Raw genomic sequence first — 26,158 nt, 5'->3', positions numbered from 1 at the left:
CTTAGGCTGCTTTCACACTAGCAGTATTTGGTCAGTATTTTACCTCAGTATTTGTAAGCCAAAACCAGGAGTGGAACAAATAGAGGAAAAGTATAATAGAAACATATGCACCACTTCTGTATTTATCACCCACTCCTGGTTTTGGCTTACAAATACTGATGTAAAATACTGACCAAATACTGATAGTGAGAAGGCAGCCTTAGAATAAAGAGAAAATTGTTGAAAAAAAACCAACTCCGATTTCAATTTGCACCTTTTCCGAAGTCTATTTTAATCGGTGTTTGCCTGTTATGTAGTGAAGGGCGAACCCAATCAGTAAAGTTATTCTCCCAGAAGTCTGTTACTGTTCAGGTTCAACAGCCTGAACAAGGCTTGAACTTCTGGCTATCACAGCCGGGGGAAACAAAAAAAAAACAAACAAAAAAAAAAAAATAACAAAAACACAATATGGGGTCCCCTTTATTTATTTTTATAACAAGTACAGGTAAAGCAGACAACTGCGGCCTGCAGCCGTCAGCTGCCTGGTTTATCTTGGCTGGTTATCAAAAATAGAGGGGTCCCCAAGTAGTTTTAATTAAATAAAGAATTTTAAAAACAAAAAGCGTGGTGTACTCCTTATTTGTGATAACCCGCTATGGTATAGCAGACAGCTGGGGGTTGATATTTTTGGGCTGGGAAGGTCCATGGATATTTGGCACTCCTGAGCCTAAAAATAGCAGCCCGCAGCCCCCCACAAGAGGTGCATTCATTAGATGTGACAATTCTGGCTCTTTGACCAACTCTTCCCGCTTGCCTTGGTCTGGTGGGTTGGCAAACATGGTAATGTTTTGGGGTTCATGTCAGTAATGTAATGTCTGCTGATATCAAGCCCAGGGGTTAGTAATGGAGAGGCTTTTAAAATACACCCCACTTATTAACCTCATAGTCAAAAGCAATAAACACACAGACAAAAGTCCTTAAATTATAAAAAGCACTTGCCTTGTTTTAGGGTATGTGCCCATGATCCGGAAGTGTCAACGCTTTGGACGCAGCGCATGTTCACTGCGTCCAAAGCACTGCAGTCTATTGAACACAGGTGAATCCGTATGTGTTCACTGTTGCGTTCAATACATTCTATTGGTAAAATTTATCTTGCGGAGACTAGTATCTCTGCAAGAGAAATTGACAAGTTGTGGTCTGGAGAGATGCGCCGCATGTCAGTCTCTGCAGGCTCTCTGGACGCATAGTGGGCATGGGATTTAAAGAAAAAAAAAAATCCATCCACTATACTGTAACATCTGGATGCTGCGGGTTGAACGCTGCAAAAGTAGGCAGTGTCCAACCCGCAGTGATTACTGATCGTGTGAACATACCCTGTGCCATTTATTACCTTAAAAAAAAAAAATCCAAAAGGGGAATGCCGTAAATCCATCCCACAACGATCCCAGACTGTGCTACACCCAGATGCAGTGCTTAGTGGCAATATCAGTAATGCAACCACTCCGCACAGCTGCTGAAACACACCGACAGTAACGTGTGAATCCGGCTGCTGCAACAAGTGCTGACATCAGTAAGGTTATCGCAGTTCAATGGCTATGAACTGCAATAACCTTACTGACAGCAATGCTCATCACAACAGCTGGATTCATACACTATCGTCAAAGTGTTCCGGCGGCCGTGCTGAGCGGTTGCATTACTGATGTCAGGTAACACCAGTCAGAGCTGGAGTTTACCCACACTGTCACACAGCTGACAGCATGGGAACCATGAGATGTTTGGGCCCCCGATGCAGGATCAAGTTTGGGTACCCTAACTGAACTTTTTTTTTTTTTTTTTTACAGAGTTCAGCAGAACCTGATGGACTCAAACATCCAAAGGTTTGCCCATTCCTACTGCTTGTTTACATTTGTCATTGTCGGTGGGGTTCAAGTTTACCTGAGACTTTGGCCGATTCAGCAATTGCAACTTTTTCAAAATTTGCAATATGTTTGTATGACAATGTCCCCCTGAATTAAAATTTAATGTTCGCCCAAAACTGTATAAAATTGTAAGATTAAAAATGCAAAAAAAATAAATAAAAATAAAGTTAATACAAAAATTTTTAGATTTTGTGCAAAATAGATTAACTACATGTACCTTTTGAAGAAATTGGCACAATAAATGTAAAAAACGAATACCAAGGCAAAAAGGGGGGGGCGGGAGAAAGCAACATAACTAGTATCACCCCGTCCACCGACAAAAGATGAATGAAGCTCAATGTGTATGTGCACTGTAAATGCACAAAAAAAACAAAACAGCAATTTTAAAGAGTTTCCTCACTTTGGAGTTTTGCAAGATTTTTTATTTTTATTCACAAACATGCTGACTGGACTCAGAATTATTCCCCAAAAGACACCAAACCAAGTTCTGCTTGGTCAGTTACCATGGAACATGGCACAATGCTATCTGAGGGTTTTTGCACACTGCATATTTTTCAGGCAAGTATGCTCGCTAACCCACCTGAAAAAGTGCAAAAGAAGAAAAAAAAAAAAAAACAAAAACAAAAAAACACCCATAACCACAATCTTACCCACACACAAAAACTACCAAAAAGGCATCAAAAGAAGACAGTTCAGGAAATCAAACCTAGTGTTCATTTTCCTGAAACATCTTCTGCTTAAAATTCAGAGGACATGCCCGCGTCTAAAAGACATCCTGCACACTTACTCTTAGGCTATGTGCACACGTTGCGGACTTACTGTGGATCCGCAGCGATTTTTTCCGTGCAGAAACGCTGCAGATCCGCAAAGTGATTTACAGTACAATGTAAATCAATAGGAAAAAAAATGCTGTTCTAATGGTGCGGAAAATTCCACACGGAAAACTCAGCAGATTGAAAGAAGGAGCAGGTCACTTCATTTGTGCGGATCTGCAGCGTTTCTGCACCCATTCCATTATAGAAATCCGCAGGGGTAAAAACGCATGAAATCTGCACTGAATCAGCAGGAAAAACGCATCAAATCTGCACCTGCGTTTTCTGCCAAGAGATGCAGAATCCGCACAGAAAATTCCAGAGATCCGCAACGGGTGCACGTACCCTTAGGCTAGGTTCACATTGAGTTAATGGGTGTCCGCTAGTGGACTCCGTTACATGGCGCAATTGTCGCAATTAACGCTATGTAACGGATCGGTTAGCGCACCCATTGACTGCAATGTGCTAACGGATCTCTAGCGCATTTTTTGCATGCGCTAGCGATGTCCCGTTAGATGTCCCGAGGTCCGTTCCTCGCTAGCACAGATTGGGTATCTGCGCTAGCGGGATCGCCAAATGCGATCCCTTTTGGGACATTGCGTTAGCGCAATCCGCTAGCGTATGCGCTAAACGGATTGCCCTAAAGCAATGTGAACTTAGCCTAAGAAGGCAGAATATAATCCATCCCCTCAAAGCCCCAGAGATGAAAACAAAGATGAATCACAGAGGATGATGGAGGAACAGTGAGCATGGCTACAAGTTTTTCCATCCTTCTTGAACAGTTGTCTTCATTCACATTTTTCAACCCCCAAAAAACCTTAAGGAATCCAATGTAGAGAGACCATAACGGAACAACCTTTTGCACGCAGCAGGGGGGATACTACTGGGCTTGCGGCATTATATACATTACCAAAACTAGCAAATCAGAATGTCCAAGTAAAATATGGATTAAAGGCATATATAGGGAAAATCTGCATGACTGACTGCAGGGGCATCAGCAGACAGCATGTCGGTTAATTGTCTTACAAGGAGGAAGTATGGTTATGTACTAGAAAATTCCATTAACGAAATTGTGGCAAATACATTTTTCATGAAACACGGAAATGTTATAAAATTCTGTACACCGAATAGTATGCGGATTCTCTAAATTATAAGAAAAGTCACCAAGGAGCTCAATGGTCTAAGTGTTTTGCTATAGATCGTGGAGCTCAACTTCTAGAAGTTGCTGAAAACCTTTTTTAATGAAAAACAAGGGGGAACTTTGTCAGCCATTGCCATTTCGAGGTACACTGGGTTAAGCCGAAGACTTTGGTTACAAACGTGCACACGTTGGGGATTTGGCTGTGGATCCGCAGCGGACTGGCCGCTGCGGATACACAGCAGTTTTCCATGCGGTGTACAGTACCATGTAAGCCTATGGAAATCAGAATCCGCTGTGCCCATGGTGCGGATCATACCTCGCGGAAACGCTGCATTGTATATTCCGCAGCATGTCAATTCTTTGTGCGGATTCCGCAGCGTTTTACACCTGTTCCTCAATAGGAATCCGCAGGTAAAATGCAGTGCGTTTTACCTGCAGATTTTGCAAAAACGTTGCGGGAAAATACGCACACGAATCCGCAACGTGTGCACATAGCCTCAAATCATAAAATGAAATCCCTACCGAGATGGCGTGGGAGATTTTATTTTCTAGACCAGGCTTATATTGTAAGGTATTGATAGTGGTAACCCTCACACTGGCAGTACAGGGCGTTGTTACTTATGACTTTTGTGTTTGAAACTGTTAGGCTATGTGCACACGTTCAGGAATTCATGCAGAAAATTCCTGAGAATTCCGGACATTTTCTGCATGAAATCCGCAAGAAAACCGCATGCGTTTTTGCCGCGTTTTTGCCGCGTTTTTTTCCGGACACTTCCCAATGCATTTTGGAGTGGGAAATCCGCAAAAAAAAACGCAAAAAGATAGAGCATGTCCGGATTTTGTGCGGTATGCGTTTTTTTTGCGGAAAAAAAACGCATCATGTGCACAAAACATGCGGAATTCATTCTAAATGATGGAATGCTTATTGTATGCGGTTTTTTTTGCGGTTTTATAGCGTTTTTATCGGGAAAAACCACGAAAAAACCGCAACGTGTGAACACAGCCTTAAACTGTAAAGCGCTGCGGAATATGTTGGCGCTATATAAATAAAGATTATTATTATTATTACAGGGCATGCAGACAAAAATGGCAATAACCGTGCACATAGAACTACTTTTTTGTAACCAAAAGAGGACTTAATTGGTTATTCCTAATTAATAGTGTTATAGCATTATTAGAATAATAATAATAATAATAATAATAATAATAATAATAATAATAGCATGCCATACCATGATTGTGTTGTCCTAACAGGTGGACATGTACGGTAATCAGCACTGTGAATAAATCCTATTAATTGAAATGTCTGTCTTTAGGATAACCGCCCCACTAAAATTAGCAGCAAGAACAAAACGGTCACCATATTACGATATAAGAAATATTAATTTACTCACCAAAATAAGTCCGGAGATGAGGGACGATGTGCCAGTCAGCGCAACGTAAAATTTGGGTGTAAGCGTGTTCAAAAACATACTCACTGAAAGAGAACAAAACAAATCCACTTACTACATTTCTCTAGAACGGGTGTATGACTTGTAGGGTGTAACATTCAGTTAGTACAAATCAAAAACGGACGCAATTTTACTATCCATTATCACAAAGTGTTTCTATGTATGATTTATACAGCTTTTATAGCTTGCAGAAATCTACTGCACCTACTACTGTGAATGTCAAGTAATTAAGATCAAATGACTTCCCGAGAAGTAGAAAAAAAAAAAAAAAAAAAAAAGTAGGGGGATGTGATAATGTCCATCATCTATAAAATACCGTATGCTCCATACAATTACCAGCCAGTGTTGTACTATGGACAATTATGATTTACAGCCATGTTGGATATGCTTTGCAGATTATTTCAGATGTAAAGGATATTACATTACTGACCAGATTTGCTTTCAAAACAATTTTATTTATTTTTTCAGTATTTCACTTACCAACCAGTAATATTATGCGTCATTTGCAGAGTTTGGCTATTGATTAAATTGTTAGGCTAGGTCCACATTGTGTTTAGGCTATCCGTGACGCACCTTCGAACGCGGGCTACCGCGTTTTGGGGTACATTACGGCTAATGCACAGCGAACGGAAGCGTTCGCTGTCCATAGACCTCTATTGCAACCATGCGTTAGCGCAATCGCAAAAAACGGATCCGTTAAACGGAATGCCCCAACGCGATGTGAACCTAGCCTTAGAGGGCTTTTTGCACTAGATACCTTTATCATCTACTAAATGTATGATCACTAGGAGCCCCCACCCAATCCCCAGAATGAAGTGGTGCAGCACAAGTGTGATCACAACTCCACTCATGTCTATGGGACCAGCAGTCAGTCCTATAGAAGGGTATGGAGCAGTGGTCACATGCATGGTTGTATGGAAGAGGAGGGAAAACTGAACATTACAGGAGGAAGAAAGATTCCAGCCCGATACGGTCATCTTCCTACCAGACAAGGAAGATGCGGGAACTTTTCTTTAGGTTATCACCTCTTTTACCTACAAGAGTAAATATTTTATCAAATAAAAGGGGAGAGAAGTTGTGTTGTTGCATAAGTAATCAGACAATTTTGTGACTCAGATGTGCACCGCCATGTGAATCGTAGAGGTTTCCCAAACAGCCATGAGGGACATGTCAGAAATCTGAACTAGTGATGTGTCAGACAGCCTCAACACACGCGGGGATAGCCTAACAGGCAATGCTCTCGTGTTGTGGCTGTCTAACAGAAGCAAACCATGCAGCTGTAGGGACAGGAACATAATATACGAGCACGCCCAAGATACTCGGAAAACACCAGAGCACTGGAGGGATTTGCTAATAATATTACACCTACTACATATTGGGAAGCTATCTCGGAGATGAGACTACCCCTTTAACCACACACAAATTACACACTTCTTTGGAGTCCTAATCCATGTGGTCAGCCTTTAGGCCATGTGGACTTGGGAACTTTATGAAGCCGGAGAATATCCAGAAGCTGTATTTTCCCCCAATTGACCCAGTTTACAGAAGACTGGACATCCATATAAAAGGCGCCAAGACAAACCAATCAAAAATAAATAAATCTGAAAAAGTGTGGTTGATGCCACTGTGGCACTTTGGGGGTAAAGAAGGGTTGATATCAGACACCCCCCAAACGTGTTTAGCGCACCAGTTACCTGCAGAGTCACCTACTACATGGTGCTAGCATTACTTCATAGGGCACATTCTAATCTGTTTAAAGCTGTATTACAATGTAAGCCAATTACTAAACCACATTATCCGGTCTGATTTAAAAGGTATTTAACAGCTTTTCTTCTAAAACACGGACAGATGATTTCTTTGACTGCTTGGAGATTGTTATAAGGAAAACTTGTACATGTTACACAAGCAGCGGTATCAAAACAGACTATTGGAATGGTCTAATGAAAATGGCTTACAGTAATCTTGAAGAAGACACTCGCTAAAATTAAGTCAGTCTCTGTTCTCCACCCCAGAACACTCCTAAAACGAGTGTGCGGCTTAGGCTACGTTCACATTAGCGTTTTGCGTGTTTGCGTCGGGTTTGCGTCGGGCAATGCAGCGGTGACGCATGCGTCATGCGCCCCTATATTTAACATGGGGGACGCATGCGTTTTTGTGGGCTGCGTTGTACGACGCATGCGTTTTTTTACCGCAAGCGTCGGGCCAAGAAAACGCAACAAGTTGCATTTTTCTTGCGTCCAAATTTTGGCAAAAAACGACGCATGCGTCGCAAAACGCAGCGTTTTTATTTGCGTTGCGTCGTCGACGCAGCGGCGCACAACGCAAATGTGAACGTAGCCTTAGATGGGGGGACTGCAGCACTCCCAGGCGCAGGGGGGACTGCAGCACTCGCAGGGGGGACTGCAGCACTCCCAGGCGCAGGGGGGACTGCAGCACTCCCAGGCGCAGGGGGGACTGCACTCTTTTGCTGGATCGAATTAAGAAGGCTTCAAGTTTTACAGTATGGGCAATTACAGCAAGAATACTACATATGTGACTTTAAAATGAAAACCAGCGCAGCATAAAAATATACACTTTGCTGTTATTTTACATTTTCAAATACAATGACTGTTCAAATCTAGCACAGGCTCTTGGTGCATCTCTGGCGCTTCCAAGCCGTTAAGTGAAACTTACCATATACTTGTATCCCAGTCATCTCTGTCCCCCGTAACTAAGGTAAAGCTAGAGCTGGCAATTAAGAAAAGGAGAAAGATGGAAAACAAGTGGGTGGGAAGGAGCACAGAACCGCTTGCTATACCGAGGGTGCACCAAGCACCTGTTCTTGTTTGAACAGTCATTTTGTGCTGACAGACTTCTTTTAAGCGATATTTAAGTTATAGGTTAGTGGTAATTTGTAACACTAACAGCGTACAGAGTCATCAGTAACGTACCTGCTTCACACAAATGACTGTCTGGTCTCACTGGAAACCCCATATCTTACACCCCATTATGTTGGTGATGCATTCAGTATGGCAATTGATGTAGGTGTATAAGTGTGCTGCAGTACTGAGGCTTTACGTATGCACCATGCCAAAAACCCAGACTGCTCTTTCACAGAGAAGCATTGTTTATGGTGTCCTCAAAATTGAGCTTCAGATACAAAACATCAGACGCTTCCCCCATCTTGCACCTCATCACGTAATAAAATGCACATGGGATATGTAGGAGACATTATTGCAGAGAATGGCAGCATTCACTCGTATACTCATTACCAAGAAATGGCAGAAAACCTGTAGAAAAGACAAGAAGCTCATTAACTTAGTAAGGGATGAAACAGAAAAATTGTAGGATCTACCTCACAAGTTGGAGACCAAAGTACATCTAAGGACATTTTAGCGCCACCATGAATCATCTGCTGTAGTGCAAACTAAACATTTTTGGGGGATGGAACATCTACAATTTTACAAAAGTCTGTAAAAAGCTACGTCTATAGACATTACGGTTTCCTACATTCCACCATATTGCTACAGAAGGTTGGTAAGAGAATAAGGACATGTAACTACACCTGGTTCTACAAGTATAGCAAATTAGCCCGGCACCACAATCATATTCAGTTACTTATTCTGCATTAAATAGGGATGACGTACAGCAGGCATGTCAAACACGCGTCCCGCGGGCCGCATGTGGCCCTTTACAGGCATATCTGCGGCCCGCACAAAAGTTTCAAACTTTGTCTCTAAACACAAAGTTTGAGACTTTTGTGCGGGCCACAGATGCTCAAAACTTCACGATCAGCACTTCCGGCTCTTCATTCATTGGCCGATATCCCTGCATATGACCTGCTTACGTGATCAGCAGCCGACTAACTAGCTCCGTGTCAATCCATGACGTGTGTACTTTGGTCGGCTGCTGATCACGTAAGCAGGTCATATGCAGGGATATGGGCCAATGAATGACGACCCGGAAGTGCTGATCGTGAGTTTTGTACATCTGCGGCTCGCATGGCTGCAAATCACGTCCTAAGTCAGGAAGGCTGAGAGTGACTGTGACCGAGGAAGAAGGGACCAACTGCCGCACAGGCAAAGTCCAAGTAAGTGAGTGGCCCTCCTGTATGTAACGGTACCATTAAACCCTTCCCGACCTTTGACACCACATAGGCGTCATGAAAGTCGGTGTCAATCCGACACATGACGCCTATGTGGCGTCATGGAAAGATCGCGTCCCTGCAGATCGGGTGAAAGGGTTAACTCCAATTTCACCCGATCTGCAGGGACAGGGGGAGTGGAAGTACAGCCCGGGGGTGGGGGTGGGGGGCGGGGGTGTTTTCACCCCCCCGTGGCTACGATCGCTCTGATTGGCTGTTGAAAGTGAAACTGCCAATCAGAGCGATTTGTAATATTTCCCCTATTATAACTGGCGAAATATTACAATCCAGCCATGGCCGATGCTGCAATATCATCGGCCATGGCTGGAAACACTGATATGCCCCCCCAGCCCACCGATCGCCCCCCCCCCCCAAGCCACCGATCAGTCCTGCACACTGCCCCGCTCCCCTCCGTCCTGTGCTCCTCTCCCCCCCGTGCTCTTGTCCGCTCCCCCCGTGCTCCAACCCCCCTGCACTCCGATCCACCCCCCCCATGCTCCGATCCACCCCCCCATGCTCACCCACACCCCATCATACTTACCGATCCTCCCGGGGGCTGTCCGTCTTCTCCATGGGCGCCGCCATCTTCCAAAATGGCGGTCGCATGTGCAGTGCGCCCGCCGAATCTGCCGGCTGACAGATTCGTTCCAAAGTGCATTTTGATCACTGAGCTATAACCTATCAGAGTGATCAAAATAAAAAAAATAGTAAAAAAAAAAAAATAGTAAATGACCCCCCCCCCCCCCCTTTGTCACCCCCATAGATAGGGACAATAATAAAGAATTTTTTTTTTCCACTAAGGTGGGGGTTAGAGCTAGGGTTAGGGTTAGGCTGATATACCAACAATTGTTAGCACAAAGGTGTCAAGCCTCAGGACAAAACACTAATGATTGAAAAAAAATGATAGCAAATAAATGTTTAGTTTTTAATTTGCTGTATTTTTGTTAAATATATTAGTTGCTGTTGTGCACTGCAAATATATGTTGCTGTTCCATATTACTACTTCATATCTTATTTTCATTGACTGCTGTTAAAATACGTGTGTGACATTAGCTGCTGTGTGCGGCCCTCGCAACATCCTCTTGTTATTCATGTGGCCCTCGGGGTACCCTGAGTTTGACATGCCTGACGTACAGAGTGCTAGACCCGTCTTCTGCGCCTGCCGTACAGGGCTACACCAATTTACACCATATCACAAGTCATGGAGCAAGAGCCGGATTGCCGGTTATTACAGTAACCTGTCTACAACAGAAATTACCAAGTTCATTGTCTTACTGTCCCTTTATAAAGAAAAAAAATATTGGTAACTGAAGAGGAGAATAGGTGCCTACTTATACTTTAGGGATACATTCACATTGACTAAATATTCATATACTAGATGGCAGCCCGATTCTAAAGAATCGGGAGTCTAGAATCCATATATACTTTATTTATTCAAATGTAAGAATAATACAATTAATAAATAATAGTAAGAAAGAACAAAAAATGGCTGCACTCACCAGCTCTTGACAATTCTTGTTATTTAAGGTACAGTTACACAGGATCCATGAACATGCTTATGAGGGGAGGGATGAAAGACATCAGACGACAACTTTGCGTGTTGTGGCAAATGCCACAACAACGGTTCTTTGCTTAAGAACAATAATGTAAATAATAAATAATATGTATCAATAACTATGTATATTGGTATGTTCTATGACATTTTAAAATATTTCATTATTATGTGGAAAGGCTCTTAGTACCCATACTGGCGCATACTTGTGTGCCCATCAGGTATTTTCACAGTAATTTTACATCTGATGGGTTGGTATGAAACGTTTTTAATCATCTCTTGGGCTTAGCTAAGCCTTCATTTTAAATAATTCTAATAGGTACAACAGAAATAAAAAGCCTTTTTGTGTACCCAAATTTTTTGTGTTTATTTTTACAGAAGTGTAAAATTTAAGAAATCATCGTTCATAGTACACCGATGGGCTAATATAAGCATGCCCATCAACCACATCACGGTAGCCTTTGAACTGATGGGTCCTAACTAACTGATTCCTATTTCTTAATACTCAGACCTCTTTCACATCTGCATGTTTCTGATATTTGCAGAAGTAATGTTAAAAACAATACAACTTCCACACTTGGCACCAAAGAACTGACCTACAACACACTTTCAGCAAGTGCCATGCAATGTAGATGAAGCTTGGAGTTAACTTGCAGTAAATGCAGCAAACGCGGCTTCGGCAATTGCATTAAATGCAGCCACAACAAAAACACTGGTAAGTGGAGATTTTGTGGCGAAAACAGCAGAAACCACATGTGCCGCACCTGCCGCAAGTGAAGTACAAATTCCGTATACATTGCATGCAACTTACAGCAAGAGTGGCGTGGGTCAGCCCTTAGGCAGGAAGTGCAGAAATAGCCTTTTTTCCACCATAAATTCTCCAAATAGCAGAAAAATGTTGATGTGAAAGCAAAATCTCTATTCTTTCCCTATCTATCTAAAAATGTACCTATCTATATATCTATTTCTATGTACAGAACACACCTGAAGATAGAGATGTGTGTGAACAGCCATCCCACCCGTCTCTTACCTGTTCACAAAAACCTCACCCTTTTTAAAAACAAAATGAAATCTCTCAGCAGCTATACTGCTGGAGCTTCAAATACAGGTTCCTATCACCAAATACAGGCATTTGAATGATACACATCTTACATCTTGTACTTAATGTGTGTTCTACTTACCTATAAAAATATGTATTGATATATCATATTTCTAAATTTATGTAGATATGATATAGAGTTATTAACCCTATATGCTAATGAGTACGTATGTTATATACGTATTTCCTACATAAGTACTTAAAATCTATATGTCTATGGCTACACTAATTTTTTTTTATTTTTTATTTTTTTCCTTATCTCTACACATAGAATTTGCCTATTGCTGTCTATGTTATTAGAAAAACTGAATAATGAAAAAAAAGAAAATTAAGTTTAAACTAAAATATTTTTGTACACAATATTACGTGTGAAGACTTTAGTACTATCAGCCAATAATTGTCCTTGAAGTGGTGTATTAACCACTTTAACCCTCACATTGCAACATTGCTTCACCCTGGAAAAAGCAACATACAATTGACCATGGGCAAAAGCAGGTTCTGGTAGATAAATGCCAACTCGATGGAGGGTCTGGCCTTGAGATTTATTTATGGTCATTGCAAATGCGGGCTTGATGGGAAATTGTCTCCGTCTTAAGGTACCTTCACATTAAGCGACGCTGCAGAGATACCGACAACGATCCGGATCGCTGCAGCGTCGCTGTTTGGTCGCTGGAGAGCTGTCACACAGACCGCTCTCCAGCGACCAACGATGCCGGTAACCAGGGTAAACATCGGGTAACTAAGCGCAGGGCCGCGCTTAGTAACCCGATGTTTACCCTGGTTACCATCCTAAAAGTAAAAAAAAAAAACACTACATACTTACCTACAGCCGTCTGTCCTCCAGCGCTGTGCTGTGCTCTCCTCCTGTACTGTCTGTGTGAGCACAGCGGCCGGAAAGCAGAGCGGTGACGCCACCGCTCTGGTTTCCGGCTGACCGACGCTCACAGCCAGTACAGGAGGAGAGCAGAGCACAGCGCTGGAGGACAGACGGCTGTAGGTAAGTATGTAGTGTTTTTTTTTTTTACTTTTAGGATGGTAACCAGGGTAAACATCGGGTTACTAAGCGCGGCCCTGCACTTAGTTACCCGATGTTTACCCTGGTTACCAGTGAAGACATCAATGGATCGGTGTCACACACGCCGATCCAGTGATGTCAGCAGGAGTCCAGCGACGAAATAAAGTTCTGGACTTTATTCAGCGACCAACGATCTCCCAGCAGGGGCCTGATCGTTGGTCGCTGTCACACAACGATTTCATTAACTATATCGTTGCTACGTCACAAAAAGCAACGATATCGTTAACAATATCGTTATGTGTGAAGGTACCTTTAATTTAAAAGGTAATCCAGTCTCTGATGGACACAAATCAATTCGTGGAATGAATACCACATTTCCTGCTGCTGACCCACTAATTACTTTAGCCAGTATGATATTGGCATGTAAGGCAGTGACAATGAGCCGCGTACCATTGCAGAGACCTTTGTTCGTGTTCACATTACGTAATAACATGACAATGGTGCCAATTTTAAGTTTCAGCCGATGGGAAGGCATACCAGTTGGTGTTAGTGAATTCAAAAACTCAAGTGGGTATTGATCGAGGTCATCAGCTTCATCAGGGCGGCTTTTCGCTCTGCATCATTACCATACTTTATATCAGACCTGATCTTACGTGCGCCATCATAAGCTTTGGACTCTGTGTCATTAGTATACTTAACAGTGTCCATGCGCTTGCATCTATCCTCTGTACTCTTGTTAGCACGCTGTTTGCGCTTACGTGCGGCATTGGCGTCTTTTTGCTCTGCATTATTAGTATACTTTCTATCAGACCTAATCTTACGTGCGCCATCAGCAGCTTTGGGCTCTGTGTCATTAGTATCCTTACTATTAGAGCTCATGTTGGCTAAGCTAAACAGCTTTAAGCGTGGTGGTGGCAAACAACAGGTTAATAAGAGGCAGTGTCAGGTAGTAGGAAAATAGCCAGTTAATAATAGGCAATAGTTCTTTGCAGGAATGCAGATATTAATAAATAGGCAGTTTACATTGCAGAGAAATTGCTGGGCAATAATGGACAATGTCCTTATGTGGCAAATAATAGAGCAATATACCCAATGTGGCAAAGAAGAGGTTAATAAACGGCAGTCTCTCAGTATAACAGTCAGTGAATAATAGGCAGTATATGGAGAAAACACCAAACAAAAGTTCAAAATTGGTGTGAAAATGTCACTGAACCACTTCACAACTAAATATATATAGTTTTGGTAAATGGTATCATTTTTTTTACGAAATTCGGCAGGAGCTTGAAGAGCAACGTCACTGGGCCCGCCTCCACGCAGTAGAAACTTGCTGTGAGGTAAAAATTCAAAAATCACACCAAAATGGCGGGCGGAGTGTGTCACAGTACGGCACGTTTCTGATTGGTCGCTCGCAGCAGGCGGCAACCAATCAGACACTGGACACTGTTGACGTCACTTATCTCCGGACATTAGCTCCGGACATTAGCTCCGGACATTAGCTCCGGACAAAGCCACGGAAGTTGGCACAAATTGCAGGAAGTAGTATTCTAGGCAATTAATCTCCGGACATTAGCTCCGGACATTAGCTCCAGACATTAGCTCCGGACAAAGCCACGGAAGTTGGCACAAATTGCAGGAAGTAGTATTCTAGGCAATTATATATTAGATGGGTAAATCCTTCTGCACATTGTAATGCCAGCACACACACGGAGAATTTCCCAAAGGTTTGACCGCCGGGATACCCCGGGTCCCGACAGCCGCAGCTGCACCATTAGAAGATGTACAACACTACAATCCATAATGGTCGCAGTTTTCCGGTCAACATACCGATGAACACTTAGCTGAGAGTTTGTGGAGATACCACAATATGGCGATTGTCATCCCTTCATATCTCCTCCATCTAGTTTCCCCATCTCATACACATTAGAGCCATTTTATTAGGAGGTAAAGTAACCTATTGGTATATTTTTAGACCATGTGGAAAAACCTGAGAACTGAGGAAACAATCAACAGTTTTGAATTTCTAAAAAGAAATCACAGCCAATCTGTTTTTCCAGCTGTAGCTTTCTGGCCTCCAATGTAATGATGTGACCCACCTAAAGCTACATTTCTTGGGAGACTTCACTTGACTTTGTAAATTTTATCCTAAATATCCAAGTTCAGGAAATGTTACAGTCATAAGAATTCATTTGTAGTCTATAGGGAAAGTGGAAATGTCAGCTTCTTTACAAGGAGTCTCTTGTGGAATGAGTACTCTACTTCAAGAACACTCAAGGGCACAGAATACAACCAAGGCGACAACATGGAACACCGCATACATGTGCATGACTGCTTGTATACACTCACCTACCACCCACAAGATAGATACCCTGCGCACCCAGAAAAACACAGGTACCAGCATATTATAATCGAGCAGTCTTCTAAACATTTTGTATAATATACATACCGTATATTTTTTATTTTATTTTTTAAAACGAGGATTCATAGCAGCCCCCTCATACATCAGTAAGGTGACCACCATTTTTTTTTTTCTACTTCGGTTTCCGTGTAAGGCGATATTTGCCTACAAAATGAAATGGGTACAGACAACGTTCTGGTATGACTGCAGCCGTTTGGGGTCAATCTCACAGAACTTAATCATCTTTACAGGGGTGTTCCCATCTCCACAATCCTATCCCAATTTGTAGTAGGTGTAATATAATGTAATATTAGCAAATCCCTCCAATTAGAAATGTAATCTAGTTCTTCCGAGTCACTATGTTGCTTACCTCAAGTGCAGGACATTGCAGTAGCTCAGAAATCCATGATTGCGACCATTAACAACTGTCACTGTAGGTCGTATGCATGGATACCTCAGATACTGCACTGCCCTGAAAGTGGGGTAAGCGACAGAGCGAATCTACTACATTTCTCATTGGAGGTATTTGCTAATATTACTACACCTACGACATATTGGGACAGGATCTTCAAGATGGGAACACCCCTTTAAGGCCAAGATGACTTTAGGAAAAACCGTGAATATTTAGAAGCAGAGGCTGAAAGTCATTTCTAGTGACTCCTGCCATTCTAGCAGAGAACAACTACAAATGCAGCAGGGGCAGCACCGGCTGTCTCTTCATATTAGACTTGTCCGAAGGTGGGCACAGTGACGCCAGTGCTGATTGGGAGGCGGCATCACAACAACAGCACCGAAGTCCCGGGAGAACCAGTGCCAACACTGTGGGAACGGCGCCGCCACGGGAGGGGAGTATAGGCTTTATTATTTTATAGGGGCCAAGAGAGGGGTATGAGAAGAAGTTGTCCAAGTAGTGGACAATTTCTTTAATGCTTTGTCAAGGTCAGTGGGCTGCTCCTTCCAAAGTCACCTACAGTGCACTACTTCTACACTAGATGTTATCGGGCTGGCACATCGCTTCTTAACAAAAATAAAAAAAACAAACAAACAAAAAAAAAACAAAAACGATTTTTAGTAGGTACTCCACTTCCATGAGTAAAGATTCAGAGGTTCCATGTACGAGCCTACACAAGAAGAATGTACAGAAGAGAACAACAAACGCCTCTACAGCAATCTGTCATACAAAGAGCAATACGCCTTTTGCCCTTAGGGAAATCGTGTAATCTGAGAATGTCAACAGTTGCAGCATATGGCAAGTCTCTGCTGTCCTACATGTAAATGAGAAAATCAGTATGCAACTACCCAGGTATTTGTGAGCCAGCACATTTTCAACTGGTCTTTAATTACTAAAGAGGCTGTTCCCACAATCAAAAGTTATGCCATAAACTGGGCTATGGATTCAGTCATCTTGTATGGAATGGAGGCGCACATGGGGGTCCCAGTGGTTAGACCTCCAGCGTTCAGTAGATTACTGCCTATGCTATATGGGTGGGGGGATAAAAGGGTATTCCCCAAAACAACAAGTCAAGAGAGTAGGTAACAGTACAGGCCATGTGGCTGCAATTCAGCAGTAGATCTTCACAATAGATTTCAATTCCACATGCAGATTTTGTTGCTTATTCACCACCGCAGTGAAGTGCACAGGTGCGTTTGAGGCAAAGTTTGTATTGGGGGTCACATCCCGAATCCAGTATTTTTTCGTTAAACAGCATTTAGAAGTAGAAATTACACTTTCAAAAACCAGCAGATAAACTTTTATGGACGTGCTTCTTTAACCCCTTCACCCCCGGGAGCCTTTTTTTCGTTTTTCGCTCCCCTCCTTCCCAGAGACAGAACTTTTTTTTATTTTTCTGTCAATATGGCCATGTGAGGGCTTGTTTTTTGCAGGACGAGTGAAAACGGGAACGAAATTCCAAATACGGTGAAATTGCAAAAAAAAAAGTGCAGTCCCACACTTTGTTTTTGTTTGGCTTTTTTTTGCTAGGTTCACTAAATGCTAAAACTGACCTGCCATTATGATTCTCCAGGTCATTACGAGTTCATAGACACCAAACATGTCTAGGTTCTTTATCCAAGTGGTGAAAAAATTCCAAAGTTTGCTATAAAACAAAATCTATATAAAATTGTGCAGTTTTCCAAAACCCGCAGCGTCTCCATTTTTCGTGATCACTGGTTGCGCGAGAGCTTATTTTTTGCGTGCTGAGCTGACGTTTGTCATGATATCACTTTTATGCAGATACGTTCTTTTGATCGCTCGTTATTGCATTTTCATGCAATGTCATGGCAACCAAAAAAACGTAATTCTGGCATTAACTTTTTTTTCTCGCTACACCATTTAGCGATCAGGTTAATCCTTTTGTTTCTTGCTAGATCGGGCGATTCTGAACACAGCGATACCAAATGTGTAGGTTTGATTTTTTTAATTGTTTTATTTTTATTTTGAATGGGAAAAAGGGGGGGTGATTTAAACTTTTATATATTTTTAAAAACTTTTTTTTTTTTTTTTTTTTACTTTTGGCATGCTTCAATAGCCTCCATAGGAGACTGGAAGATGGCACAACTCGATCGGCTCAGCTATACAGAGGCGATGCTCAGATCGCCTCTATGTAGCTAAATTGCTGACTTGCTATGAGCGCCGACCACAGGGTGGCGCTCATAGCAATCAGTCACTGACAACTATACAGGTCTCAAGGAGACCTCTGGTTGTCATGCCGACAAACAGATAACCCCCGATGCGCATATTTCCGGCCCAATGGCCGGAAGAGCAATTTAAAACGCCTCTGTAGAGAGTATGAAAGCAGCATTTAACTAGTTAATAGCCACGGGTGGATCGCGGTTCCACCCATGGCTATTGCGGGCATGTCAGCTGTTTAACCCTTGTCAGGCTGCATAATTTTACAACCTTAACAGGCTGCATAGGTACAATTGTACCTTCACATATACCTCCACTGTGGGAAGACTTTACTTGGTTTCAGAAACTAAAGTTCATTCAGCTACAAATGTTATGCTGATATCTATTGTTCAGTGTTGTTACTGGTCACTTATGTTGCTGTCAATTAAGTTAATTCAAACTGGGAGTGGCTTCTACTTGTCTTCCTGCCTCCCTCCTCTCATTAGCCATTTTGCTGTTCATCTCATTGCTGTGAGCACACATTTCTAGGCTTGTGAAGTCTTCAATTTCTTGGAAACGAAGGTAGGAAAGTCTCACAGCATCTAACAGCCAGTTATACCTTTATTCTCATTATGTGGGGACAGAACAGTCAAATTGTCTTTCAGCCTGGACTTGGCTTACATATATTTTGTATGAAACTTATCACTATAGGTATAATTTTTATACGAAAAATGGATAATAATTAGTATCTACATATTGTTTTACGATGTTTTATTTATATTCAGCACAAAATACGAAGCCAAAATTCATCTAGCAAGTCATCATGAGTGATAGTAATGCTGGATCTAGTTTCCGCCATAATCCAAGAAAACGTGTTTGCAGGTTAGTATAATTTTGTGAAAAGCCAATAATGTAGTATTTCGGAAAATTATTTATTTTACATTTTTTCATATTTACAGATTTACGTCTGACGAAATAATGCGAATGCTAGAAGAATCTGATTCTGAGCATGAGGATGAACCATATGTTCCATCTGATGATGAAAACTATGTACCACAAGTGGATGTTACTGAAGAAGATTCAGACATTGAACAAGAAATGGTCATAGAGCATGAAAATGAATACGAATCAGACGAAAGTGTTGAGGATGATTCTGTGCCTCAAAGTGCAGGCGACATTTGGACTGCTAAGGATGAAACTCAATGGTGCAGTAATCCACTGCCAAATGCACAAACAAAATCTCGTAATGTCCTACGACAAAGAGGTGGCCCTGCAGCAATCAGCAACCTATATACAGCAAAAGAGCTATTCAAGTCCATCATGACTCCCGAGATGTGTGACATCATATTACGGGAAACGAATCGAAAGGCCAAGAGAGTTTGTGATGCTTACAACAACGAACTGGTACAACGTTTTCCTGATTCTTCCAAACGGCCACCACAAAAAACATTCAAGCAATTTACTGAAACTGAACTTCATGCATTTTTGGGCATACTGATTGCTGCTGGTGTGCACAGAGCCAACAAAGAGAATCTGGAGGAAATGTGGAATGTTGCTGCTCTGCCTCTTATACGTGCAGCCATGTCTCGTGACCGCTTCAAGATGATACTCAGATTTATCAGGTTTGACAACGAAAATACACGTGCAGAACGTGTGCAAACAGATAAAGCTGCACCAATACGGGACATCTGGACAATGCTGAACAGTAATCTGGAGAGAGCCTACAAGCCATATCATTGTATCACCGTCGACGAGCAATTATTTCCATTTAGAGGTCATACTAAATTTACCCAGTATATACCTTCAAAACCAGCTAAATATGGCATAAAGATTTTCTGGGCTTGTGACTCATCAAATGCCTACCCTTTACAAGGTCAGCTCTACACTGGGAAACCAACTGATGGTCCTCGACAAGTAAACATTGGAGAACGAACAGTATTGGACCTAGTGAGCTCGTATAAAGGCTCTGGAAGAAATGTCACCACCGATAACTTCTTTACAACCATGGAACTAGCTAAGGTATTGAACTCCTGGAACATGACACTAGTTGGTACAGTGAGAAAAAACAAAAGGTTCCTACCTAACAACATGCAGCCTGCCAAAGAAAGGCCTGTATACTCGACAAATTTTGCCTACAATCATGATGCAACAGTCTGTTCATATGTACCAAAGAAGAACAAATCAGTCGTGCTTCTATCATCTATGCACATGACGGGAGAAGTTGAAGAGACACTAGCAGCCAAGCCAGAGATAATAAAATACTACAACATAACAAAAGGTGGCGTTGATGTTATGGATAAAATGTTGGGAGAGTACACTGTGAAACGACGAACATCACGTTGGACTTTGGCATTTTTCTACAATATGATTGATGTCAGTGGGTTAGCATCCTACATCATCTACAGAGAACACAATCCAAGCTTCAGGGCAAAGGATCAACGAAGAAAGTTCCTGAAAGATCTCGCAAATCAGCTGTGTATGATTGCAATTGAAGATCGTAGTACAAACAAAATGATAATGAGAAACCATTTTCTTCGAGGTGCAGTAGAAATGGTGCTTGGACGATGCATTGTGGTAGCATCGCAGCCAGCAGCTGGCCCCAAAATACCTCATGGTAGTCGTGGACCCTCCCCTGTTGTTGGTAGTTGCTATGTCTGCAGAGACCTGAGGCGAAAACAACGCAAGACTAGAAAGTCTTGTGTGGTTTGTGTGAAACCCATTTGCGATGAACACTCTGTAGCAAAGCCAACATGCATTACTTGCAAAGTAAATCAATAAAAAAAAGTTTCTTACATTTTCTTTTATAATGTAAATGAACAGTTTTTTACTTGTTTATAATAGTTAAATAGCATTATCATTAAAAAAAAATTTATGCTTTTTCCCTTGCATTATCTTCATTCAAAATATATGAGGTACATTTGTACCTATGCAGCTTGTTATGGATGCAAAAAGATCTCGACCCCTTATCTCGGAAGCGGGTGGAGATATTTTATTGAAATTTGGCCAATATATTCTGGACCAAAAATGTAGAGATGTCACGAAATTTCAGCCCTCTACGTCTTTTAAAAAAAAAGTTATTGCAATTTTAAAACGGAATAGTTACAATTGTACCTATTCAGCCGGATAAGGGTTAAAACAGCTGACATGTCCAGGAAAAGATGTGGATTCACCGCGGAGCCCACATCAAAGTAGGGGATACCGACATCGGTGTACTATTATGCCCGATGTCGGTAAGGGGTTAAAGAATTAAAAAAACAAAAAAAAACAAATACACCTTCAGCATTGCTGAGGTCACAATGGATATAAATAAATAGAAAGGTGATGAAAAAAAAATGTATATATCGCATCGGGAGGGCATCAGTGTCACGACAGGGGCAGGCATGCGGCGCGGTTGTTGCCTAATGGCATCCTGTGATAATCAGGGGATTCATGTGCTTGATGCCTACGCTTACAGTCATGGCCAAAAGTATTAGCACCCCTGCAATTCTAGCACAACCAGGGAAAACTCAAACATAAGAGACCCAAAGGAGTATATAACAAATATTTATTAATTGCAAAATACCAGAGCAGAATAAACACTACCAAGCAGGTAAAAGATAAATACAGGTGGTCCGCATAAAATACAATAGCCCAAACCCTGACCATATACTGAGAAAAAAAAAGGGGAAAACAATTGCACTATACTAAAAAAATATCAAAAGCAACCAAAATTGGTATAACTGTGCAAATAACAAATGTAAACTCTAAAGTGCAAATGCTAGCTAAAGTGCTGTAGTAATATAGGTGCTGCACTAATTAAGCCACCAAGGCCCCACTCAAATACCTATGCTGGGAGCACACCAATCCTTAATAATATGCAAAGTGCAAGGAGTGCCAGGATAGGGAGAAATGGGATAAAGTGCACGCTATCTATAAGGTCAGGGAATACCAGGAATTATGGATGAGTACGTAACAGAGCATCTGTTGGTTGTACACTATAGCTGACAACTTGCTGTATCAGCCACGATCAGTATTTGCACCTTCTAAATCTGTTTAACCCCTTAGATGCTGCTGTCAATAGTGACTACATCATTATAAATGGTTAACAGAGTGTGGGGGCTTCTTGTTTATCCCAATTGGTGCCCTCAGATCATGATTTTGTTGTCCTGATGTTTGCGATGGCAATTCATGAACAAATAGCGGCCTTAGAGTCTGACGGCTATAGTAATCTGTTTAGAAGTTAGCAACATTTAGGTGGTAAAAATACACATTTTCATTTCTGTCATGCCACTTTGCATTAATTCCTGTAAAGCACCTGAAGGGTTAATAAAATACCTGACAGCAGTTTTCAATATGTTTAGGGGTGCTGTTTTTAAAATGGTATCACGTTTGGGGGTTTCCCAATATATGAGACCCCTAAAGTCACTTCAAACATGGATAAGTCCCTAAAAAAATAAATGTGGTAAATTTCTTTGAAAAAATGAAAAATTGCTGCTACATTTTTAAACCTCCTAAAATGCTAACAAAATAAAATAACATTTTACAAATGGTGCTGATGTAAAGCAGACATGTGGGAAATGTTATTTATTAATGGTTTGCTGTTGTATGACTATCTGGATTAAAGGGATAATCATTCAAATTTAGAAAATTGCTAATTTTTTAACATTTCTCAAATTTTTTATATTTTTTATAAATAAACACAAAAAATGTTGAACTAAATTTACCATTATCATAAAGTATAATGTGTCACGTAAAAACAATCTCAAAATCACTGGGATTTGTTGAAGCGTTGCAGAGTTATTACCACATAAAGTGACACTGGTCAGATTTAAAAAATTTGGCTCGGTCACTAAGGGGTTAATTTGTCTTAAATGAAAAAACACAAAAGAGAATGAAGCAAAAAGCAAAACATTGATCATTTCACGCAAAACTCCAAAAATGGGCCAGACAAAAGTATTGGCACCCTCAGCCTAATACTTGGTTGCACAACTTTTAGCCAAAATAACTGCGACCAACCGCTTCCGGTAACCATCAATGAGTTTCTTACAATGCTCTGCTGGAATTTTATACCATTCTTCTTTGGCAAACTGCTCCAGGACCCTGATATTTGAAGGGTGCCTTCTCCAAACTGCCATTTTTAGATCTCTCCACAGGTGTTCTATGGGATTCAGGTCTGGACTAATTGCTGGCCACCTTAGAAGTCTCCAGTGCTTTCTCGCAAACCATTTTCTAGTGCTTTTTGAAGTGTGTTTTGGGTCATTGTCCTTCTGGAAGACCCATGACCTCTGAGGGAGACCCAGCTTTCTCACACTGGGCCCTACATTATGCTGCAAAATTTGTTGGTAGTCTTCAGACTTCATAATGCCATGCACACGGTCAAGCAGTCCAGTGCCAGAGGCAGCAAAGCAACCCCAAAACATCATGGAACCTCCACCATGTTTGACTGTAGGGACCGTGTTCTTTTCTTTGAATGCCTCTTTTTCTCCTGTAAACTCAATGTTGATGCCTTTGCCCAAAAAGCTCTACTTTTGTCTCATCTGACCAGAGGACATTCTTCCAAAACGTTTTAGGCTTTTTCAGGTTAGTTTTGGCAAACTCCAGCCAGGCTTTTTCATGTCTCGGAGTAAGAAGTGGAGTCTTCCTGGGTCTCCTACCATACAGTCCCTTTTCATTCAGATGCCAACGGATAGTACGGGTTGACACTGTTGTACCCTCGGACTGCAGGGCAGCTTGAACTTGTTTGGATGTTAGTCTAGGTTCTTTATCCAACATCCGCACAATCTTGCGTTGAAATCTCTTGTCAATTTTTCTTTTCCGTCCACATCTAGGGAGGTTAGCCACAGTGCCATGGGCTTTAAACTTCTTGATGACACTGCGCACGGTAGACACATGAACATTCAGGTCTTTGGAGATGGACTTGTAGCCTTGAGATTGTTCGTGCTTCCTCACAATTTGGTTTCTCAAGTCCTCAGACAGTTCTTTGGTATTCTTTCTTTTCTCCATGCTCAATGTGGTACACACAAGGACACAGGACAGAGGTTGAGTCAACTTTAATCCATGTCAACTGGCTGCAAGTGTGATTTAGTTATTGCCAACACCTGTTAGGTGCCACAGGTAAGTTACAGGTGCTGTTAATTACACAAATTAGAGAAGCATCACATGATTTTTCGAACAGTGCCAATACTTTTGTCCACCCCCTTTTTTATGTTTGGTGTGGAATTATATCCAATTTGGCTTTAGGACAATTCTTTTTGTGTTTTTTTCATTTAAGACAAATTAAATGAAGATAATAATACCAAAGAATTTGTGATTGCAATCATTTTTAGGAAGAAACTGAGTATTATCTGACAGAATTGCAGGGGTGTCAATACTTTTGGCCATGACTGTATATGCATTGCTTTTGTCCCAGCGCTGCTGTTGCTCTTCAAGAGTTTAATTTGCCCTTTGTTGTTCCGCTGGTGGCACCGTGCAAGAGGATGAGCGTGTATTATTTTCCACTATAGTGGCCTACTTTCAGAAGGATTCTTGTGTGCCACAAAAAGATGGTTCTAGGCTGTCACCTTTGGTGTTATTAACCATTACAACAATATCGTTAGTTGATGCATTTACGATACATAATTTATGGTTATGATTTATCCTGCTCAGAGGTCTTGTGAGCTAGGATTTATTAATATGATGGTGAGAAAGACCTGCCCACATTCACCGGCTTCATTACACAACCTGCTTCTCTAGTAAATGGTTAGAGATCACCGTGGCGTTGCTAAAGAACCAGGGATTAGAGCTGGCTTATATGATCCATGTCATACACTGCTCCTGAGTAGACAGCGAGCCTTCATAGTCAGTCCTCATTTGTGTGCAACGAGATCAAAATCCATAGCAAATAGGAGTGCTTTCATTTCACATAATGAAATGAGTGAATAAGGGATGGGAAAAAAAAAAAAAAGAAAAAAAAAAAAACACACAACAAGCCAGTAGGTGCACTGGATTATGTATCCATCTGCTGGAACTTATTATATAGCAGCACAATTAAACATGGATTTATGGCCGTACTTTCAAAGAAGCCCCGATTCAAAATGTTCATTGTCAATATTTCAGCAAGAGCTCATTTCTTCCACATAAAGAAAAAAATAGAACACGCAAAGAAAAAAAAAAAATCTCCAAACTCAAAAACTTCTCAACAGAACTCAATCTGTGCAAAATGGTCTTAATGTTTTGAAGGGTCATTGGGCAGGAGGGATAGAGAGAACCAATAGTCTGAACAAAACATCAAATGACCCTTTTAGATTGCATATGACATTTATAAATAATAAATGAGGAAATGTCTGAATAGAGAGTTAGGCTATGTGCACACATTGCGGATTTTGCTGCGGATCCGCAGCTGCGAGTCCACAGCAGTTTCTCATGAGTTTACAGTACAATGTAAACTTATGGGAAACCAAAAACGCTGTGCCCATGCTGCGGAAAAAGCCGCGCGGAAACGCAGCGGTTTATTTTCCGCAGCATGTCAATTCTTTGTGCGGAATCTGCAGCGGGTTTCCATCTGCTCCAATAGAAAACTGCAAATGGAAAACCGCAGCAGAATCCGCATTTAAAACCGCGATAAATCCACAGTAAAAACTGCAGCGGTTTTGCACTGCGGATTTATCAAATCCGCTGCGGAAAAATCCGCAATGGAATCCGCAGCGTGTGCACATAGCCTAAAAGGGAGAGAGCTACGACAATCATTGGTGTGCCCTGTGTTTACTATTAAAATAGGGTTTCTACATTCTCCATTTTCATACAACTTCTGACTGGCATAAAACTGTTCACAATGCATTTTTTCTGATTCGAAGTCTGTTATTCCACACATCAGTGTGTCCAGTACCTGTGGTGACAGTTTTCACACATACTGGAGACACTTGCACACAGACCCAGTCAAGTGAATAGGTCGGCGCATGTCAGTGTGTTTCCATGGACCATGTGTCTGTGGGCAAAACACACTGAAAAGTCTGTTTAACAGGAGCATAGGCAGCAAAATGTTCCCCACTTGTGCACACTGAGGACACAAAGGATGTCATCCATGTGTCAGTGTGACATGTTTTGGCA

General features: G+C 41.6%; 1 protein-coding gene across 5 annotated transcripts in view; it reads right to left on the bottom strand.

The window, feature by feature from the left end:
* The window catches only part of ST7 (suppression of tumorigenicity 7), a 174,827-nt gene that overhangs the window by 71,718 nt on the left and 76,951 nt on the right, over window positions 1–26,158 (bottom strand). For 4 of the 5 annotated variants that reach the window (XM_069764847.1, XM_069764845.1, XM_069764849.1 and 1 more), the window contains exon 2: window positions 5,246–5,328. In XM_069764847.1, coding sequence (XP_069620948.1) covers window positions 5,246–5,328 — 83 coding nt within the window. Of the gene's footprint in view, window positions 1–5,245; window positions 5,329–8,232; window positions 8,572–26,158 lie in introns of all 5 variants that reach the window. The other variant, XM_069764848.1, reaches the window with a different exon arrangement.

Source organism: Ranitomeya imitator, chromosome 4 (assembly GCF_032444005.1).
Source record: "Ranitomeya imitator isolate aRanImi1 chromosome 4, aRanImi1.pri, whole genome shotgun sequence".
In the NCBI taxonomy this organism is placed as follows: Eukaryota; Metazoa; Chordata; class Amphibia; order Anura; family Dendrobatidae; genus Ranitomeya; species Ranitomeya imitator.
Note: the sequence above shows the minus strand (reverse complement) of the source record. Positions and strands in the feature narration are given on the sequence as shown.